The sequence below is a fragment of the Danio rerio genome, chromosome 4, assembly GCF_049306965.1.
Source record: "Danio rerio strain Tuebingen ecotype United States chromosome 4, GRCz12tu, whole genome shotgun sequence".
Classification (NCBI taxonomy): domain Eukaryota; kingdom Metazoa; phylum Chordata; class Actinopteri; order Cypriniformes; family Danionidae; genus Danio; species Danio rerio.
In genome coordinates, this window is record NC_133179.1 from 10,555,170 (window position 1) to 10,576,601 (window position 21,432).

A 21,432-nucleotide genomic window follows, 5' to 3' on the forward strand; every position below is an offset into this window, starting at 1 on the left:
AATCTTTAGGAAATGCCTTTGGTACATCAAAAAGTGTGGTTAGGATGACCATCCAACAAGCTTTTGTGCTATTTTAAACACAAAAATGTTGCTTAATCTCACTAACATGCAGTATTTACAGCTTCTAGTTAAATAGAAAATGAGGCGAATGACTGCAAAAAGGCCCACATTTAGAGAAAAAAAAAAAAAAGAAGCACCCCTTTCACCAGGCTGGCTACCCACCTGAATGTTGTTAGTGTAATCCTCAGTAAAAAAACAAGTGAAATAAAAACATTTAACAAACTAAAACGCACTTAACAAACTAGTTTTAATTATATCATAATAATTTAGTAATATTGTATTTATTTCATATAATTTGATGTTAATTAAAATGTTAAATGTATTTAAACCTTTATGTGAAACTTAAAATATGTTACAACTCAAAATAATTGAACTCATTAAGAAAATAATCAGAAAAATAATAACAAATGTAATTTAACAAGATTGTTGTCTATTGAAGTAGTTGTTTAAATAAAACCGAAATAAAATATGAACATCACGACATTATAATAAAGGTAAATTAAAAGTAGTTTTAGAAATATAGATGAGGTATCAAATAATATGGTTATTAATAATATTTGTTATTTTTGTTTTTTTAAGTGATGCCTTAAATCCTAAGTACAAAAGTTTCAAGTATTAAAATAAAAAATAAGTGTAATAAAAACTAATAAAAATAATAAAAGAAAAATAATAATAAAATAATTATTAAATAAAAATAATAAAATAATTGTGATAAAAATAAAAAGCACTTAACAAATTAGTTTAATTATATAATAAAAATTTCACATATTATATTTATTTTATATAATTTAATGTTAATTAAAATTGTAAAAATGTATTTGAACTTTTATGTGAAACTTAAAATATATGACAAGTAGAACTCAAAGTAATTGAACTCTTTAAGAAAAAAAATTACATGTATGTAACCTATTAAAAATATTACATGTAACTATTAAAATGACCAAACAATTTAAGTTAAAACTAAGTAAAGCATTTTTAAAATACCTGAAATTAATGAAAACACTTATACTTATTAAAGATATCAATAAATCCTGTAATAGTATGTAAATATTACCAAAAAGCACCTATAGCCTTGACCAGACTTTTGTTTCATCACGTGAGGAACAAAAATTTAATATATGTTTAAAAAAATCCTCCTAATGTTCAACTTACTGTGTTTATGAACAGGATGTGCAGAACCTGGAAACTGAGCTGGGACAGCCTACAGAGAAGTGGAAGGACACATGGGACAAGATTAAAACGACCCAGCGGGTGGAGTCCAGACTAGAGAGCAGGGTATGAAAACTAACACTACGTCTAACCTGCATCTACTAATGTGCGACGTACTGATGCTCAGTTTGTGTGTGTGCAGCATTCGTTCTCCAGCTCTCTGCTGATGTCCTCTAATCTGAGCCACCAGCGGCGCTCTCAGGGAGTCTATCTGCAGGAGAGCGGCGTTGGCTCCTCCATCAATCTGGCTCTAGACTGTGAAGTCAGCGCTACATCTACACCCGCTGCGGGACGGCCCAGTACCAGCACTCTCTACAGCCAGTTCCAGAGCACTGAGAGCGAGAACAGGTCTGTCTACACTTCCTACACAAGGCTGCTGGGGGGATTTTCTGAATGGATAGTGGAATTTCAGGGCAGATATATATAGAGGAAAGTCTGCAGTATACCTGCTTTTTTCATTACATTTAATACAATAAGAACAATATATAAACTCAAAATAACTTAATACACTTTGAAATAAAGACATAAAAATTGATTATAATATTAAATAATACAGGAATAACATATTTTAATGTCCATCAGTTCAACAAAAGAGTCAAAGTATACCGACTTAGTTCAAATAAAAAACAATGCTTTAGGAAAATAACTGACATAAGTTTTGAGTAGTAAAATTAAAGTAGTTAGCAGTGTCACCTCACAGCAAGGTCGCTGGTTCAAGTGCCAGCTGAGTCAGTTGGCATTTCTTTGTGGAGTTTGCATGTTCTACCCATGTTGGCGTGGGTTTCCTCCGGGTGCTCCGATGGTTTCCCCCACCGTGCAAAGATGTGCGCTGTAGGTGAATTGAATAAGCAAAATTGTCTCTAGTGTGTGTGTGAATGTGGATGAGTGTGTATGTGTGTTTCCCAGTACTGGGTTGCAGCTGGAAGGGCATTCGTTGTGTAAAACATATGCTGGATAAGTTGGCGGTTCATTTCACTGTGTTGACCCCTAATAAATAAAGGGGCTAAGTCGAAGGAAAATTAATGTATATCTGATTTATATTAATATTTTTATTTTTTACCCGTGTTGATATTGTTAATTAAAATTATTACAAAACTTTTAAATGAAGCCTAAAAATATATATAAATGTTTAACTTACATTTATTAAACTGATAAAATAAAAATAAAAAAATTTGCTGAATAAAAAGTGTATTTTGTTGTATTAAAATAATAAAAACTGATGTAATTATAAATGTATATATGCAGTATTGTGAGGTATAGACATTCAATGATAGAATCTGAAATAAGACTGTATGCTCTTCATTGTATAAAGCAGTGGTTCTCAAAGTGGGGGTCGGGACCCACCGAGGGGTCGCGGGACAATGAAAGGGGGTCGCCTGGTGATTTCCAAAAATTTTTATTAAACCATAAGATATACCATATGTTATCCATAACCTACTGAAGAGAAAAAAATAGTCGTTTATATTTACTATATACTAGTTACTATAGTAGCTTATAGTTACTAGTTCTATTGGATTGCGACTCCTGGGGTAATTAAATTATATTAAAGACACAGCAATAGCGTCAGATGCAGCAGGTTGATTTTATAATATTAGCTTAAACTTTCTGGCCCATTTACAGCACTCGCATACATTTAAAAAAATAAATGAAGAATAGACTTGGGTCAATTGGTGTGTGTGCGCCATTGCATGCAAGGTTTTGTATTTATAACCACCTCAGAGGATATTGGGGGTCGCTGGCATTGTTATTTTGGGGGTCATAAGCTAAAAAGTTTTGGAACCTCTGGTATAAAGTATAAAGAAATATGTTTTTGTTAAAGTGATAAACTTGATCATTTCTTGTGGTCAAATGGTTGAAATTCTCTTGAATTTTTACAGTTGCAGGCCTTAAAAACACATCCAAACAAAAATCTTTCAAGTTTAGTTTAAAGTTAAACACTGCAGTGACTCCACAAATCATGTCGTCTTAACTGTAGTTCCTGGTTCATCACAATCACAAACTAATATTGCAGATCTTGCGATGTGAACATGGCAAATTTGCATATTGCGTGTGTAAATAAATGATTCACTCATGTAAAATAAATATTATTTGTATTTTTTACTTGATTAATTTGTGATTTTATTAAATATTTTTATCAATGTATAAACTCTTTACAGTAGTTTTATGTGCTGTGTTTTGTTTCTCTTTGCTTCTCAATCTCTTTAGTAAAACCTTTATCTTTTCTTTATTTAGGAGCTTTGAGGGTATTTTATATAAAAAAGGCGCTTTGCTAAAACCTTGGAAACCCCGTTGGTTTGTACTGGATAAGACCAAACACCAGGTACGTCACTGCAACAACAACAAAGCATCTACCCTCTTTTAGTTCGAGTATATAAATCTTGATTGCTATATATTTGTGCAGCATGTTTTTTTTTAATATATTAAGAGTACATAGTTTTGAGATTTGATACTGACGCTCCAGTGTTCTCCTCTCTGTAGTTGAGATACTACGAAACAAGGCAAGATAAAGAGTGCAAAGGAATGATTGAACTGGCTGACGTGGAGTCTGTCATTCCGGGGACGCCTGCCATGGGAGCCCCTAAAAACATAGACGACAAAGCCTTTTTTGATGTAAGACCTCTGTAATATCATCGGCTCACACTGCTTCATTCACCGTCATCATGTTTGTTTTGTTTAAATGATGGGCTCTACTTCCTGTTTGGGAAATTTCCCTTTAGAATAACTGAAACAAATTACAGTCACGTGATTTTAGTATCACTAAATAACTTCCTCCATATTATTTTCTCTGTTTTCCCTACAGCAAAGAATTATTCCGCATGTTCATAAAACTGCTGCAAAATAAGTCTAATACATTTCCTGAGGCATGAACTGTGGGTAATAATGAGACCATTTTTTAAAAACACTTCTCCCAAGTTCATCCAAAAATGCTCATTGACTCACTATTTACTCTCCCTCATGTGCTTTCATAACTTGAAATGTGTTAAACGCACACAAATAAGATATTTTGAAGTATGTTGAAAGCCTGTAACTATTGACTTCCATTGTATTTAGTTTTCCCACTATGGAAGTCGATGGTTACAGGTTTTCAACATTATTCAAAATGTCTTCTTTTGTGTTTGATAGCAGAAAGAAACTCAAATAGGTTTGTGACTATTGCAGTTTGAGTAAATGATATCAGAATTTTTATTTTTGGGTAAACTATGCCTTTAACAGAAGTTGCTTGCATAATTCACACAAAGTATCAAGTAAATAATAATAATAAAAGTAATCATTTTTGTGTATAGCACCTTTTAAACTTAATTCTCAACGCTCTTTACACCTTAAAAAATACAAGGAAAGCAGAAAAAACAGATATAAAAATTATGTGTATAAAAATATAGAATTATATATACAATTATAAATACATTAATATTGAAATATACATTGGTCACTTGTTTATCACAGGTGTTACGTTCTAAAAATAACCCGCGACAGGTGAAGTCTGTGAAGTAGTCAGCTTTATTTTTTACAATTATTACAGATGCTTTAAAGGCTGATTTATACTTCTGCGTCAAGCATATTCTACGGCGCAGCCTACGCGTTGACGCATAACCCTACGCTCTGGTCGTCGTCGTAGCTGACGTGCACCTCTCAAAAAATTTAACTACATGTCGCAACGACGTGTAGCGCAAGCTCAGTGATTGGTCGGCTTGGTAGCGCTGATGAGTCTGGGTGGGACAGAGAGCCGCGCAAGGCCGATGGAGCGATTGTTTACAAGTGTGGAGTGCCGTGAAGAAGCTCTGGATGGAATGTTTTATCTTTTGTTTACCTCATGGTTAAAGTTGTTGCATGTCCGCCGGTTACTGCTTCAAAATGAGCCCTTTGAGCCACTTGTACATTAAGGGAGTGTTCAGAAAAAACAAAACACCAGCGAAGAAACTCGACACAGAGGAACATTAACACCACTGCCAACTAGCGTTTCGGAAGTGTTAATGCAGACCAACAGAAACAGCACGCAGAAGTATAAATGCACAGCTACGCGAGTTGCATGCGCCGTGGGTCACGCCAATAACTTGGCGCAGAAGTATAAACCAGGCTTAAGGCTGTAAAACCCCTCACTACACACTTTATACACTTTTCTCAGACAGCATTAACATTTTCACACTTTTCTCCGGTTTAAACACTCTTAAAGTTCAAACTTTCATACACAAAGTAAGTTCAGTATTACAAAATTAAACCTAAGATCAAAACCTGTTGTCAGGTGCAAGAGTCGTAGCTGGGAACTGCATACAGCCACCAACTTGTGGTGCCGGTGCTTACCCATATATAAACCTATGTTTGAATGCTGCTTCACGGCGCATCCGGTGTGCAACCCCCTTTACGATGGTCTTGCTGCGGACAGTTACCAGCCTTTTTGCATTCTTGTTGAAACTCACACTGCTAGCGATCAAAAATGTATGTTAATTCGGCAAGCTGAACGCATTCTGTACTGTCCAGGAGACACGGAGGAGATTTATTGACAAACAGCCAATCAGGACGCAGAACACAAGTGTAAAAAAAGGGAGTAAAAAATTATTTCCTAGTAAAAAAAATATTCCTTTTTCTTCTCTTCCAGCTCAAGACGACCAAAAGAGTGTACAACTTCTGTGCCCAGGACAGCTCAAATGCGCAGTCATGGATGGACAGTATTCAGGGTTGCCTATCTGATGCGTAGGTGTCGGATCCTAGCAGACAACATAACTGTGACGCATAGTAAAGAGGAGGGGCGGAGCCAGTGACGGACAGAGGCCTCATAGCCAATGGGGAGCCACTCCCCGGGCGTTTACAGAGGAAACAGGGCTTCCCTATTGGTGTTATTGAACTTTGCGATGTCGCATCTCATTTCAAAGACTGATATCCGTGCTCGGCTTCAAAACACTTCCTTCACTTGTTTGAAAAAAAGGCATGACCTGCGAGTCTTCTTCAGTTATCGCTCGCATCCCATAATTATCGCTCCAATACTGCCACCTTTCAGCTATGCAGGGGCTCAAAAATGCCCACTAACTAGCCACACAGCTACTAACTACTCACTATTCCATGGTTCGGAGGCAAGTCTAGACTATTGCATCGATTTCCTGCCTTCTCATTGGCCGGTTAAGTTCTCACACTCCCTACCGATTGGTCGGTTTCATCACGCAACGGTTCATGAAGGATTTTGTGTCTCTTTTTGTGTCATTCGTTATGAGATAATATGAAAGCTAAAGATCCATTCCTTGCCGTTTTTATTTGACGACTAAAAGCCATCTGGAGATTTCCAATTTTGCCAGTTTACGAAGAAATTACAAACCACTAAATTTTTAAGGGATGTTGAAGGAAAATGGAGGGATGTATTGTGTCGTATTTATGCACAGATGATAATTCAATTATTTTTCGTTATTATACGAAAGGCGCAGACTAAAAGTGAGTGGACGGTGTGCGTGGAGGGGTTTTTATAACCTTTTTTGTTTCATCAAGTGTCTGTTTACACCAATCGGAGGCCAGAGGCTGGAACTTCATGGAAATAATGACAAAATATATGCAAACCTGTAAATATGCATTCCAAAACAGATATCAGATCTGCCATATCTACTTAGATCGCAAAACTGAATCCCATAATCGAAGGTGGATGTCATCCGCTTCCGATATCCAGCCTCTGAGCCTCGGATCTGTCAAAAATCAGTGTTTTAGTTGTAGTCTGTTACCTGTTTTCTGTTTTGAATCCTGTACATAGAGGAGTTTGTTTATATTATTCCTTTAGAGAGAGAGGAGAGCGAGAGAGAGTCTATTTTGCTGGACTTGGACTGAGGATGCATAAAAGTATCACCTGTTTATCACAGGATCTTTTGTTTTTGTTTTTTTAATTGCAGATACACAAACTAATACACACACACACACACACACACACTGTAAAATAGGGTAATACTTCCGAATTGTTGACGACGAAATTTGAATTGTAGATTTTTGTTCCAATAACTCCCTTTGTATATAATATTCAAATGTGTATGTTAATGGTAGTAATTTATTTAACTTTTGTCTCCTGAAATATGACAGCACCACTTAACTTTTAAATTAGAGATCCAATATGTGCCATTGTTTATCTCCGTGTTAACGTGACTAATGATATATATATTTTTTTTTGGAAACCTTCAGATGTGACTCAAATAAACCCGAAATTTTTTCTTTTTTTTTTCGTTTCTTCCAGTCGTCCTGGTTTTCGTAACGTTTGAGTTTTTTCTCACAGCAAAAACTGCGTAACATTTTTTTTTGTTTGTTTTCAAACTTTTTTTTAAATTCGATTCTCTCATCTGAACCAGGTTGTGTTGTCAATCATGCCATATATTTTTTAGGATTAAACCACTGTGGGGTTCCATGACCTCCTGATATTTGTGTGTGTGTGTGTTGCTTTTGTCTCTGTTTACTGGAGTTTTATTTATATAATATATCACCCTGCAGCCCAGAGCAGATACTCGCTGAAGCAGAGCTGAGCCTGGTCAGTGCCTGGATGGGAGACCACATGGGAAAACTAGGTTGCTGTTAGAAGTGCTGTTAGAGAGGCCAGCAGGGGGCACTCAACCTGAGGTCTGTGTGAGTCCTAATGCCCCAGTATAGTGAAGGGGACACTATACTGTCAGTGTAGTCCAAGGGTGTCAAACTCAATTCCTGGAGGGCCGAAGCCCTGCACAGTTTAGTTCCAACCCTGCTCCAACACACTTACCTGTAGGTTTCAAACAAGCCTGAAGGACTCAATTAGTTTGATCAGGTCTGTTTAATTAGGGTTGGAACTAAACTGTGCAGAGCTGCGGCCCTTTTGGAACTGAGTTTGACACCTGTGCCGTAGTCGGATGAGACGTTAAACTGAGGTCACTAAAAATCCCATGGGATTTCTTGTAAAAAGTAGGGGTGTAACCCTGGTGTTCTTGTCAGATTCCCTCCTTCAGCCCTTGCCCATCATGGCTTCCCAATCATCACCATCCACCGAATTGGCTTTATTACTGTCTCTTCACTCCACCAATAGCTGGTGTGTGGTGAGCGCACTGGTGCTGTCGTCCTGTGGCTGCCATCGCATCATCCAAGTGGATGCTGCACACTGGTGGTGGTGTGGAGAGACCCCTCTCATGATTGTTAAGCACTTTGGGTGTATGACTATTTACAATAAATGTGCTATATAAATACACATACATTCATTTAAGGATGACGTTGTTTACTGATTCCTCACTAAAGCATCAGAACATCTGCCGATTTACTCAATAATAATCAATAAGTAAAATTAGAGGTGAATGTTAGGGTTTAGAAACAGGCGGAGTTCCACATCTGTGAATATAGATTTACAGGGTTCATACGGTCATGGAAAACCTGGAAAAATCAAGGAATTTTGACATGGCATTTTCCAGGCCTGGAAAAGTTTGGGAAACACAAAAAACCCCCACAAAGTTTTGGAAAGGTCATGGAAAATAGTTTAACAATAATATCTGTAAACTTGAGCATAGGTTAGTTGTCTTTACTTCTTGTCTCTGCCAAAAACATGGTCTCACATTAGGAATGCTGCATAAGCATTTATTCATTCATTCATTCATTTTCTTTCAATTTCAGAGGTGCCACTGTGGGAATGAACCGCCATGTGTAAGCACTATCTAAATACATTTTACATACAATAGATTTATGTAATAAATTCAAACTAAATAGATTTGTTTTTTTGTTTTATGGATTTGAGCTTGCATAGTTTTTCATATTATTTATGAAGTGTATATATAAGCAATGTCACACGAGTAGCAGTGTGATATGGCTGTATATCGGCACTGGTGGGAGGCGTGTGTTGCCTTAGTGCCCCCACCAGTGCCGATATACAGCCATATCACACTGCTACTCGTGTGATATTGCGTTTATACAACAGTTTGACGGCATAATTGTGTATATAAAAACAAAATCAAACATGGAGAGTCTCAAAAACCCTTTTGTATGAGGAACTACTTTCTTCCACGTTGGATTAAAATCATAAGCTGACAGTTAAACAGCTGAACAAGCATCTTTTAAACTTTAGATCTGTTGTGTCTGCTTTTTGCTGGCTGTATGTGAGCGGAGTAATACACAAAAGGTAAAGAAGCTGTACGGATCCTGATATTACTTAAATTTATCACGACTATCAACCAATCAGATTCGAGAACCAGACAGAACTGTTGTGTGTATATATATATATATATATATATATAGGCATTCCATGAAACAATAGGTCATGACAATTTACTTGACAGTCCTATAAAAGTCATGGAAAAATTATCTCTATCGTCTTGTTCTGTTGACAGAATATTTTGTGTGTGTTTTCACACTTATAATGATAATACTAATAATACATATTTATTTTGGACAAATTGGTGTGAAATTAATTGTTATTAAATTACTAATAAAGCGATATATACATACAGAATGTATTAAATTCAAGTAAAGTGTCTACCTTAAGGTTTCTAATAAATTTGAAAAAGAATAAATGCATTCACGTGATAAAATATGTAAAACAAAACACATACACAACACTTTTGACCTTTTAAAACACAAACATCTTTATTATGCCACCATCACTTCTGCTAATAAGCAACTGTTACACTGAGTGACATTTTCTGAACGTGTAAAATCATGGTAAGTGTGTATGTAGACATTATTTATGCTCAAAAGAAATTAATGTACAAGGGTTCAGATGTGCTGTTTTAATGCGCACAGCTGTAGTTTGAGCCTCGTGAATTTTTGTGAAGCCCAATAGCGCTATCTGCTGGTAACTTGTTAATACTACAGCAGCCAGTAATTTGGTTATATTAAATGGTATATAACCTAAATAGAGATCAAATATTAATATAGATTTTTAAAAAAGTACATTTATTGGTGGTACATTTTAGTTGGTAGAGCGGAGGACTGTAGCGGTATCATAACACTGTCATCCTTAGGTCGCTGGTTCGAATCCGGCTCGAAGGAGTGTCTTTATTTACTTCGGTTTATACAGCTTACAATAATAACGTGTTCACATTAGAGACTTCGGGGTTGATTGAAACGAACTCTGTAGCCATTTTTGTAAGTGCGGTTCAGTTTAGACGGGGGAACAGGGACAGGATCTTGGGCAGCCCTGGTTTAAGATTATGAACACTGAACAGCCCCGCGAAATATAATACTTTCAGAAATCTCTGTCAACTTCCAAACAAACTACTACGGATTAACCGAAATATCAGCATAGACACGGAATATAGACGTCTATGGCAAGCCGTTTTAACATTTACTACTTTGTTTTGACTATCCATAAATATATTTAGAGATATCTCTAATTATATTTTGACTAGTCATAATTATAATTCGACTAGTCAGAATGACAATTAGAGATATCTGCAATTACATTTGTACTAGTACGAAATCATATTGGAGATATCTGCAAATATATTGTGACTGGTCATATTCCTCCATTGACTTCCATTGAAAAATATTTGCAGATATCTCTAAATGAGTTTTGACTAGTCACAATTGTGATTAGAGATATCTCTAAATGAATTTCGACTAGTCAATTGTAATTAGAGATATCTCTAACTGAGTTTCTACTAGTCATAAGAAGTCGACTAATTCCGCTGCTCCTGACGTCATTTCATACCCTTCGATAGCTCAGTTGGTAGAGCGGAGGACTGTAGCGGATTATCACTGAAATCCTTAGGTCGCTGGTTCGAATCCGGCTCGAAGGAGATTGTTTTTTCAAACATACGACTCGCATAAGCGTATAATTTCAGCTATGTATTGGTAATTAATGAATGACTGAAATTTTGTTTAGCTTGGCACTGTTGAATAAAATTTTATACAAATGTTCGCTTATTTTGTTTATATTTTAAACATTTAACTTTTGTTTTATCAACAGATATTGTGGCTTTTATTTTGAAAGGCTTTTTTCGGTTCCTGTTCACGTGTAGCCGATGACGTAGAATCATAGCTGAAGCGCTTTCTTCATGCTGTTCACACATGGAGAGCTAAACATGGAGAATTCAAGTACAGAAAACGCAACTTACAGCCAGGTAAAGGATGTTTTATATGCGTATGTGTGTTTCTTATCATTCACAGTCATTGTGGCACACTTGGTAGGTACTAAATATATGTATTGTATCCTCTAAAATGTGCATTTATAATTTAAACTTGAGTGATGAATAATTGAGCATGTGCATCAAGCATGAATAGCTGTAGACTAACTTAGTAAGGTTAGAGGAAGATGCAGCTCAGATTTTAAATAGATTTTTAATATATATTAGATTGCAAGTCACGGCATCAGTAACACCGCCACCCTGCTGAGTTAACTTTAATCTTGCATGCTGATTACTTAAAGAGACACTCAATGTTTTTTTTCCCCCTAAATATAATAATAACCATTAGAATTAATTCAACCATCAGCACCTTTGAGAAATGACAAAGATCATGTGCACTCACATAAGAGAATCACATCAGTTTAATAGAAAATGTTTTATTCCACATGTTCTCTTACGGTGTTAATATCATGCTGAATAATAATAATAATAATACTGATTAGGATTGTATGATATTGCAAAATTCTCATATTGCAATTTTTTATTCTGCGATATGAATACAATTTTACTAAATGAGTTGAACCATTTGGAATGGTTTTATAATTTTAGATTGATTTGGGTGGATTTTGTAGGGAAGTGCATAAAATATAAAAAACAATCTAACAGCGTCGATGAGTTCAATAACGAAAAAGATTCAAATGAAATAAACAGTGTTTTTTTGTTTGCAAGTGTTGGGTTGCAGCTGAAAGTTGGCGGTTCATTCTGCTGTGGCGACCCCTGATTAATAAAGGGACTGAGCCAAAAAGAAAATGAATGAAATTGTATTCAGGTATACAGTAATTGAATAATCAAAAGAAAAATAATACCACTTGGTCTTTGTTTTATAAACAATTCAATAAAAGTGATGGTTATAAAATTAAGAAAGGTACAAATGGTACAATTTCTTAGGCCTTAATGCTTTTAAAACCCTCACACGCCTTAGAAATCACTTGCAAAATTATGAATTTGAATCCAGACTTGCGAATGATGACATTACGATATCGATGCTGAAATGATATATTGTGCATCCCTAATAATAATAATAATAATAATAATAATAATAATTGCTATTTTTTCACATCTATATCTTGCACAAATTTTGTTTCTTTTCCAGGATCAAGATGAGACCAAATCTAAAAAAGACGAAATGGAACTGGATATCAAGACTGAAAACACAGATGTGTTAATTGGACCTACAGATGAACCATGCACCAGTGAACAGAGAGACGATCAGATCTCCAGCATTCAGCCTGAACAATCTAGCAAAGAGAATTCAGAACATCAACTTGTAAAAGAAGAAGATTTTACCAGTGATCATGCTGGACTCACAGGAGAAGATCAGAGCTCCGGTGGTCAACCTGCACTAATAAGAGATGCTTTAACCAGTGATCAGTCTGGACGGGCAGATCAGAGCTCCAATATTAAGTCTGAACCAATCGATGAACAGATCTGTAGTGTTCAGTCTGGTCCAGCAGAGATGCAATATGGGACTGTGGTCAGTCCACAGTCTGGCACTGGATCGTTGGCATTGCTGAGCATGCAGTACAGAGGAAACAGCTCGGATGACAACTGTTCTGACAGGTAAAATCATGCGACATTAAACACTATAGCATCTAGGCATATACTCAATATATTGTAATGATGTCCATGCACACATTGAGTATGGTAGGCACTTCAAGATACAGTGAAGAATATGTATTAATGTGTTGTAGAGTATTAGTAGTTGTTCATCACAGCATCAAATGCATACATGCTTGATTTCAAACAATTTTACATGTTAATCCGAGCTAAAACTGTGAAATGTATTCATTTATAGGCCTTTTGTGTATTAACACTGTACAGTAAGGCTCTTTTTGTTAACCTCAGTTATGTAATGACAACAACAAAAACATTTCATAGTTGGTGCATAATTGCACATTACAATAAAAAGTTGTATTTTTTATTTAAATGGAGTTAATAACTACCACAATTCTGTTGCATTTTTATATAAATGAGTATTTATAAATAAATAAATAAAAATAAATTGCCTGGTAATGACAATTAAAAAAAGCATTTTTCTATCTTTTAGGTGTTGTTAATTTCTTAATTAATGCATATAATAGCATTAAAATCAAAAGTCGTAATCATTTCATCAAATGGAGTTAATAACTAATACAATTAATTTGCATTTTTAAAATGAACTCTATAATTATGATACATGTCTATTTCTCACTGCTGATTTTAATGCATTAACTAATGTTTACCAATGAAATTTTAATGTAAAAGTGTGACCTGGTGTGCTTTCATTTAGATCCTTAGGTCAATATCTGGATAATACCGTATGCGTAAACTGTGATGCTTCAATTATACCCCCCCACCCCCACCCCAGGAATGTTCAATGCTAAATTATTTTATTACTTTTATTTAGTGACTCAGACTCTTCATCCTCCACATCCTCATCTTCATCCTCCTCTTCGTCTTCCTCCTCTGAGCCTTTTGAGGTAGTGATTATGCCGAATAAAGCAGAAGATGATGATGATGATGAAGGTTTTGCCGGGGGCAATAAAAAGTCAGCACCGGTCAAAACACAAGATGAGCTGCTTATTGATGTAAGTTTTAAGATTTTTCTTCTTTTCCAACAGCAATTTATGAACCCAAGCTGATATGTTTCCATCTTTCCCAGTGTATTTGATTAGATTGTGAGTTATTTTACTTATTTGTGATATTAGAGGTGTAATTCAGAGGAGTTTTGTCATCTAGGAATATATAGTTGGTGACGTAACCTAAAAATATATTTATAGTCTTGTTTTAAACATACAACATTATTGCAAAACACTGATGTAGTCTGTTACCAAATTCTTATTGTGTTCCACCATATTATTAATAAACATAATAATATGCAAAGAGTCCAAAAACTCTTCATTGCCACCTGAAAACAATCTTTTTCCTCAGGCTCCTATGTTTATGTTCAGTTATTTCACTATTATGAGAAATAATAGGTTATTTTCATTGCCTTTATTTATAGTTAAAGAACACTTTTGCATCTGAATCCTTCACACATCTTTAATTATTTTAATTAATAAAAATGTTCTTCATTGGATATGTTATATAAGATTTTACATACATACAAATGGTATTAAATTCAACTTGGGTGTCTGCTTTAATGTTTCAAGTCTTTTCTGTGGAAAAATAAATTCATTTTGAGTAGAGAATTATTGAGGTTAACAAACATATATGTATTATGCAAATATGATGCATCACTTAATTTGACATTTAATTATTAAATACTTTTGCATAAATATTCTACAATGCCATTTTGGCTGTATAAACAATTTCTACATTGAAGTTCTAATTAAATTATATGTAATTAAACTGTGCAAAAGCTTGACTACACTATATTTCTGTCTGTTATAAGGGCGATTGTCAGATTATGTAATTTAACAAAAAATATGCAATTTAATTGTATTTTTTACTCCTACATTTGTGTTGTAAACCAGCAAGTGTTACCAACACGACAAGTTTTATACTGACTCCTTTGTTATTCAATTATCTTGAACTTTTACTCCATTGAATAATTCCAATTAGCAGCACCAAAACCATTATATCCCTATGTTTGAATGTTTTGCATGTACAGAAGATCTTAAGAGGTTATCAGTGTCACACAAACAACCAATCCCCTCATGGAGAAGTAAAAAAAAAAAAAAAAAATTTGTTGTTGTCCACAATGACAGTCTTTTCCAACCCTGTTCCTGGAGGCACACCAACAACACATATTTTGGATGTCTCCCTTATCTGACCCATTCAGTAAAGGTTTGAGTCTCTACCAATGTTCTGATGAGTTGATTCAGGTGTGTTTGATTGTACTGATGTGTACTGTTGGTGTGCCTTTAGGAACAGGGTTGGGAAGCACGGCACTATGACACACCATACAAGAGCAAACTATTGATTCTTGCGTCCTGATACCCATTCCCATATGTGCCAAAATCAGGCTGTTATTGCATAATCAGACCTGAATTAATTGTGCCCGACACGTCCACTTGTGATTGAACCAACCGAGACCAATGTTAATAGCAGTCATCGCATTCAGCTGCCATTCTTGTTCATAGTTTAGTCACATCCTGTTTGGACTACTGTAATTCCCTTCTGTTTGGCCTCCCTAATAAAACTCTTTATAAATTACAACTGGTACAAAACGCTGCAGCCCAGATTATCACAAGAACCCCCTCTATCTGTCACATCACGCCCATTCTACAACCGCTTCACTGGCTTCCTATCTTTTTCCGAATAAATTAATTATAAAATGCTTCTTCTCACTTTTAAAGCATCCACAATCTTGCTCCTCCATACCTTGCTAATCTTGGTCATATCGCCACATCTTCTTGAACACTCTTCTTCCATTCACCTCACTGTTCCCTCTGTCCGCCTTGTCACCATAGGGAGCAGATCCTTCAGCCACTCTGCTCGTCAGCTTTGGAATTCACTTGCCTTTGATCTCCGTAATTTAGACTCTCTATTTAAATCCAAACTCAAAACACATCTGTTTATTCTCTCTAACCCGACTGCATTTTTAAAATTTGTATTGTATTCTATTGACTTTTATTGTTTTCCAATTTAAACTGATTGTTCTAGCTGTCCTGTACGGTGACCTTGATTGTCATGAAAGGCGCCTTTAAATAAAATGCCTTATTATTATTATTATTAGACATAAATGATAATGACATGTGGCATATCTTGTGTGCAGGACCTTCCTGCAGTGGAAAACTTGATCATCAGCCTTCCAGAAGATACAGAAATGGAGCCCATCGGCACAATATCAAGCATCGTGGATCAATTAGGTATTCAGACATCTGCCAAACCCCACATGGGTATATATTTATGGTATAGCAAGCATACTAGCTAGATTTATAGCACTAAAAATGGATTATTTGTGATTAGTGATCGTGGAGTCATACAAGAACTTACCACCACTGAATGAAGAAAGTGTGTTGTTCAGCAAAAACAGAAACTCTGTCGGCAAGGTCGGTAGTAAATATCAGTCAAATTTATTTCCAAATGTTTAGCAATGTGTCAATATGTACTATGCCGTTTTTCAGAGATATATTGGGGAATAATCAGCTTGTTGATTTCTCTTCAGGTCTTTGAAATATTCGGGCCGGTTTGTCAGCCCTTTTATGTTTTACGGTTCAACTCCCATGACGACATTGAACAGAAAGACCTTAAAGTTCGAGACCCGGTGTACTTCGCCCCTAAGCTTAAAGATTTCACAGACTACATCTTCACAGACAAACTCAAGACGTAAGTAGCTCATGACATTCATTTTATTTATTCGAATGCTCTTTTGATACCTGTGTTATTTTTCCACTAACATGAACAAATAACTCCTCTCAAACCAGGCTCAAAGGCTCAGATGCTTCCTGGAAAAATGACCAGGAACCTCCCCCTGAGGTAAATGTGCCTTTTCATGACAATTATGTAGGAAATCAGGTCAGCGCAGGTTTAATCTGTGTGGAAGAGCGTGGCATCCTGCTCTAATGTGTCATCAGTGTTATCTGTTAATGACGGATTGTTTAGTTCTCTGCTGATTGGGTTTTATTCTGTGTCTGCGTAGGCGCTTGACTTTAGTGATGATGAGCAAGAGAGGCTGGCTAAACAGAAGCTGAAAGAGCAAAAGAGGCGCCAACAAAACGACTCAGACTCAGGTGGGTCAAATGGTTTAATAAAGTGGCACTACTTTTGTTTTGGGGACTCCAACAATAGGTTTACAACCATTTAGGGTTGGAATTTATTTATTTTTTGAACATTTTGTCTTTTGCTGGGTGCGATTCTTTTGATTATCACAATTAATCAATATAATACTTTAATTATAATATATTAATAATAATAATAGTTTGTTTTGACAGTGTGTGTATAATTTATATATATATATATATATATATATATATATATATATATATATATATATATATATATATATATATATATATATATATATATATATATATATATTTTTTTTATTTATTTATTTATTTATTTATTTATTTTAATATATTTATTTATTATGTAGATATGATGCATGCATATAAACAAATCTGTACAAAACTATTTGTAACAGATATTTAAATTAATATATTTTCTTTATCATATACACATACATTTTATCTCTAAAATGTCATATATATTTTCTCAAATGTGTTCATGCATGTGTGTATTTATGAATACATACTATATATACACAACACACACATTAATATTATGTCAAAGCAAACATTTATTTTGCATGCTATTCATCTTTACCAAGCACTAATTTTGTCATAATGTATATATACATTTAATATTCTCATAATATATAATACACATTGCATTTGCTCCATTTAAAGCATAATGAACATTGCTGGAATTATTGTGTAATTTGAATTGGAAATAGGGATATGAGTTTACTCAAATTTCCACAGTCTGTCATTATTTACATTATTGATTCATCAATCAATTAGGGTTGGGACAATTGACGATGCCATCGTCCATCGCTGATGGCCAATAGACTACACAATGCTGAGCCGGCATCGCCGATCTTCCACCCCGCCCCCGTTCGCGAAAATACACACTCACGGCCCGTTTACACTAATACGTCTTGGTGTTAAAATAGCATTTTAGAAGGAAAATGATCCACATCCACACCGTGTTTTACCTAGCTTTTCTAAACAGCCCTCTGTCCGCTTAATTCGCACACAATGTAACCTCACACAACCACACACTGTTATGTGCTCCTCTGAGCTCCAGAGAGCAGTGCACGTCTGACAGTTTATCAAGGATGTACTGCTGGATCGTGTCTCTTCTATAGTTGTTAAACGTGATATTTAGACTTCCCAAGACTCCCGGAAGTTCTGGGAGTCTCTTTGTATTTGCGGGACTCATAATGCCTGCAAACGAGTGATAATCCCCCGGAAATTGCGCTGCTCCCTCCTGGTCCTCAAACAAGTCGCGCACCCTTCTCACCCTCGGATCCCTTCTCGCTCTTCAGACACATCGTGCGCACTCTGTCACTCCGTCCCTTCTGTTTTCTTTTGTTTCCTTCCATCAAACATTAGAAACATCGGCATTAGGCCAAATTGGTCAACATCGCCCAACCCTACAATCAATAATAAATAATGTGACGTTTACTTCAGTGGCTTACTGTTACAGGCATGACAGGATGACAAACAAACAAAATCCTCCTCAAATGTGCAAATGTTTTTAACTGTAAATAAAAGGCTAGTAGGATTGTAAAAAGAATCATCGATTGACATTTTACTGATTCAATACTAACACCAATATACATCAAGGCAATAAATACACACACTGGCAAATGCATGTGTTCATGTGAGCAAACAAAACTTGTCTTTTCTTTTCAGATGTGAACATTAGGATATATACAAAATGTTAACGCTTAAGCAATGATCAAAAATGTTTAAAGGATTACTAACAGACCTCTTGCATTCAAAACAGTTACACACTCAATAGGCAAAAGTGACACTTAAATAAAATGTGTTTTTAGTGACATGGGACATGATGTTGCAAGCTAAATTCAGAATCTTGCTTGTGCACATGGCTCAGTGTAGCGATATGCTAACTAACGGATTGGCTGCTGGTCACGGCCACCTAGAAAAGGGAACTGGTGCGATGATTGCTGGGAGTGGAAAGCTTCTGGATTTCCCTTCCTCTCTGGCCAACGACCAACATTTATTCTTGTACTAATGTCCATGTATGCTTGCTACTTTTTGAGAGTTTGAGCTTGTAGGGGTGGCCTGTCTATTTATTTGATTACTTTTGACCTTGTGTTCAGGGAGGAAGGTAAGCTTCCTGTATTTTTCTTGAAAGATTTACTGGTAATTAAGGTTATGTTGTGCAGATTCCTGGCCACCCTAAAGAGATCATTTAAATGAATACTTTCCTTTTTTCGGTAATCTATTCAATTACTCTCAATGTATTGTCCGCGTTTGGTTGTCGACTGAAGGGGATATTTTTGTTTCCTTCCACCACCCACAACCGTTCTTTTCATTTATTATGCCCATGTTGTTGCGGTGTAATAGCGCTACTTTTTATTCTTTTCATTGTCTTATCAGAGGATGAATCAGACGCCCAAAAAATGCCTCAAAAAGCTGCCCGGAGGAAGCCCAGACAGAACCGCAACCACCCTCGCGGGCAGTACCACAATCGCGGCGGCGGTTTCCACAGCAACTTCCACGCTCACCCTCGGTTCCCACCTGAATACATGCTTCCTCATCCGGATCCACAGATGTTTCCCTATCAGGGCCCGATGGTCCCTCATTTTCCCAGACCATCACCCTATCACATGGGCATGGCCCCGTGGCCCCCAGGGCCCAATCAGGGGTTTATGTTCCAGCCCCCACCTCCGCCTCCACCACCTCCTTATCAGTAAACCTGTGACTGAATCACTGTCTGTGCCCTAAATGCAATCACAATCTTTGTATACTAATGTATCTGTATACAAGTGTATAGTGTGGATCAATCGTAACTGTATATTTTCATGGTGCACTTTTTAAAATGTATTAAAAATGATTAATTTCTCATTTTTAGTGTCTCTTTCTACACGCAGATCTGTTTAAATGATGATTATGTTACAGTGAAATTTAATAAACTGTATTTTTCATTAAGTTTGAGTTGTTTGTGACAACACAACAAGGACAGATGCTTGAAACACATAAGAAACATCATTGAAAATCAATTACTTTCTATATTCTGTTTACAGTTTGCACAGGTTCTGTGCAAATTCAATTATGGTGCTGATTTATTTCAGGTAACTTGCTATAGTGTCAGTTATTCAGCCAGGAGCAGTGAATGTTTTTTCTTGTTTTCCTAACAATACTGTTAAATAGGTGATAAAATGACCAGTATATAGTAATATAACTGCACTTTCTTATGTTTTACTATAACATTATGGTTATTACAGCAGCATTAAGTTGCTTCTGGGCTTCAATAGCTTTGGAGTAGAATTAATTTACTTCATAAGCTGATATTTAGTACATTGGATCTCAGTCTGTTCGACTCAGAGCTGTTCATGTTTAATATAATCCATTGTTTAATATTGTACAGTTTTTAGCATTTAATAAATCTTTTGTTAATAAAACTAAAACAATGAAAGTCCCTCTGCAAGTTTGGATTTTTATAGTTAAATTTGTTATAATCTAAAATGACACCCTCAGTCAATTTTTAACCAAACAGTGCCCTATCCCATGATCCTATGTCCTCTTTCCTATTGACATTATGAGTGTCCAGGGATGCTCTTTTATTCTGATGTTTGTTAAGTGTAATTCTGACCTCAGTATCTCATGCGTTTGGACTCAAGGTTGCAGTGTGTTTCCAGCAGATTGGCAGTGCCCAGGGCCACACAATCCATCTGGGAACTGGCACTTTCATTGGCTTCTGTACAATATGGGGCACCTGATGGAAAATGTGGACATGTCTCAGCCATGTCTGAACCACTACATTAGCATATTCTGGTTATAATTAGGTGTATAGGGCAGATTTATTTTAGAATTTAAATACACTACTATTTACTTTTGGAAATGTTTGTTTTAATAAAGATGTTACATTCTCAGAAATAAAGGTACATGAGCTGTCACTGGGGTGGTAGCTTTTCAAAATGTACAAATGTGTACCTAAAAGGTCCATATTAATACCTCAAAGGTATTGGTAACTAAATAGTATAAAAGTGTTATCTTAAAATGTATAGGTACTATGTACTATTGAGGTACCAATATGGACCCTTTAGGTAAAAATGTGTACCTTTTGAAAGGGTACAACCCAATTGACAGTTCATGTCTTCTCAAATAAATTTTTAATTTTGGTCATTTTATAACTGTCTAATAGTAATAATGTTATGTTCCAAATTAAAATTTATTTTAAATTCAGCATGAACAGCATCAAATAAATGTCATCAATAGTTTGCAGTGCAACCAAACATTTATTTTACTCAAACATGTGTAAACCCAGAGAAACTGAATAACAAAGTGATCTTGTTTATTTTAGCATATATTTAGGCTACACCAGATGGTTTATTTCGGTATTTATCAATTAACTTACAAAATGACCACCAATTTTACTTACCTTTTCT

At 35.7% G+C, this 21,432-nt stretch overlaps 2 protein-coding genes and 1 non-coding gene across 11 annotated transcripts in view; all 3 read left to right on the forward strand.

Moving 5' to 3' along the window:
* sbf1 (SET binding factor 1) overlaps positions 1–7,647 on the forward strand; it is an 88,697-nt gene extending 81,050 nt beyond the window's left edge. For all 9 annotated transcript variants that reach the window (XM_009300170.4, XM_009300172.4, XM_009300171.4 and 6 more), the window contains 5 exons: positions 1,228–1,335; positions 1,412–1,617; positions 3,502–3,589; positions 3,748–3,879; positions 5,864–7,647. In XM_009300170.4, the coding sequence (XP_009298445.1) occupies positions 1,228–1,335; positions 1,412–1,617; positions 3,502–3,589; positions 3,748–3,879; positions 5,864–5,962 (633 nt within the window). In that variant the 3' untranslated portion in view covers positions 5,963–7,647. The remainder of the gene's footprint in view (positions 1–1,227; positions 1,336–1,411; positions 1,618–3,501; positions 3,590–3,747; positions 3,880–5,863) is intronic.
* Positions 7,648–10,888: 3,241 nt separating this feature from the next.
* Positions 10,889–10,976, forward strand: trnay-gua (transfer RNA tyrosine (anticodon GUA)). Its single transcript is given in 2 exon segments — positions 10,889–10,925; positions 10,941–10,976. It is a non-coding gene; the product is annotated as a tRNA-Tyr (tRNA).
* A 238-nt stretch (positions 10,977–11,214) lies between these two features.
* On the forward strand, positions 11,215–19,972 carry naf1 (nuclear assembly factor 1 homolog (S. cerevisiae)). Its single transcript, XM_021475221.3, has 9 exons — positions 11,215–11,300; positions 12,457–12,923; positions 13,750–13,930; positions 16,063–16,156; positions 16,257–16,339; positions 16,456–16,616; positions 16,715–16,766; positions 16,930–17,020; positions 19,421–19,972. The coding sequence occupies exons 1-9, from the start codon at positions 11,235–11,237 to the stop codon at positions 19,735–19,737; spliced, it is 1,512 nt and encodes a 503-aa protein (XP_021330896.1). The 5' UTR covers positions 11,215–11,234; the 3' UTR covers positions 19,738–19,972.
* The last annotated feature ends 1,460 nt before the right edge of the window (positions 19,973–21,432 follow it).

Excerpts from the sequence above, each read along its gene's own strand:
- naf1 (XM_021475221.3), top strand. The coding sequence starts at position 11,235 with ATGCTGTTCACACATGGAGAGCTAAACATGGAGAATTCAAGTACAGAA. Across the intron at positions 12,924-13,749 it reads GATGACAACTGTTCTGACAG|TGACTCAGACTCTTCATCCT; the intron begins GTAAAATCATGC and ends ACTTTTATTTAG. Across the intron at positions 16,340-16,455 it reads ACAGAAACTCTGTCGGCAAG|GTCTTTGAAATATTCGGGCC; the intron begins GTCGGTAGTAAA and ends ATTTCTCTTCAG.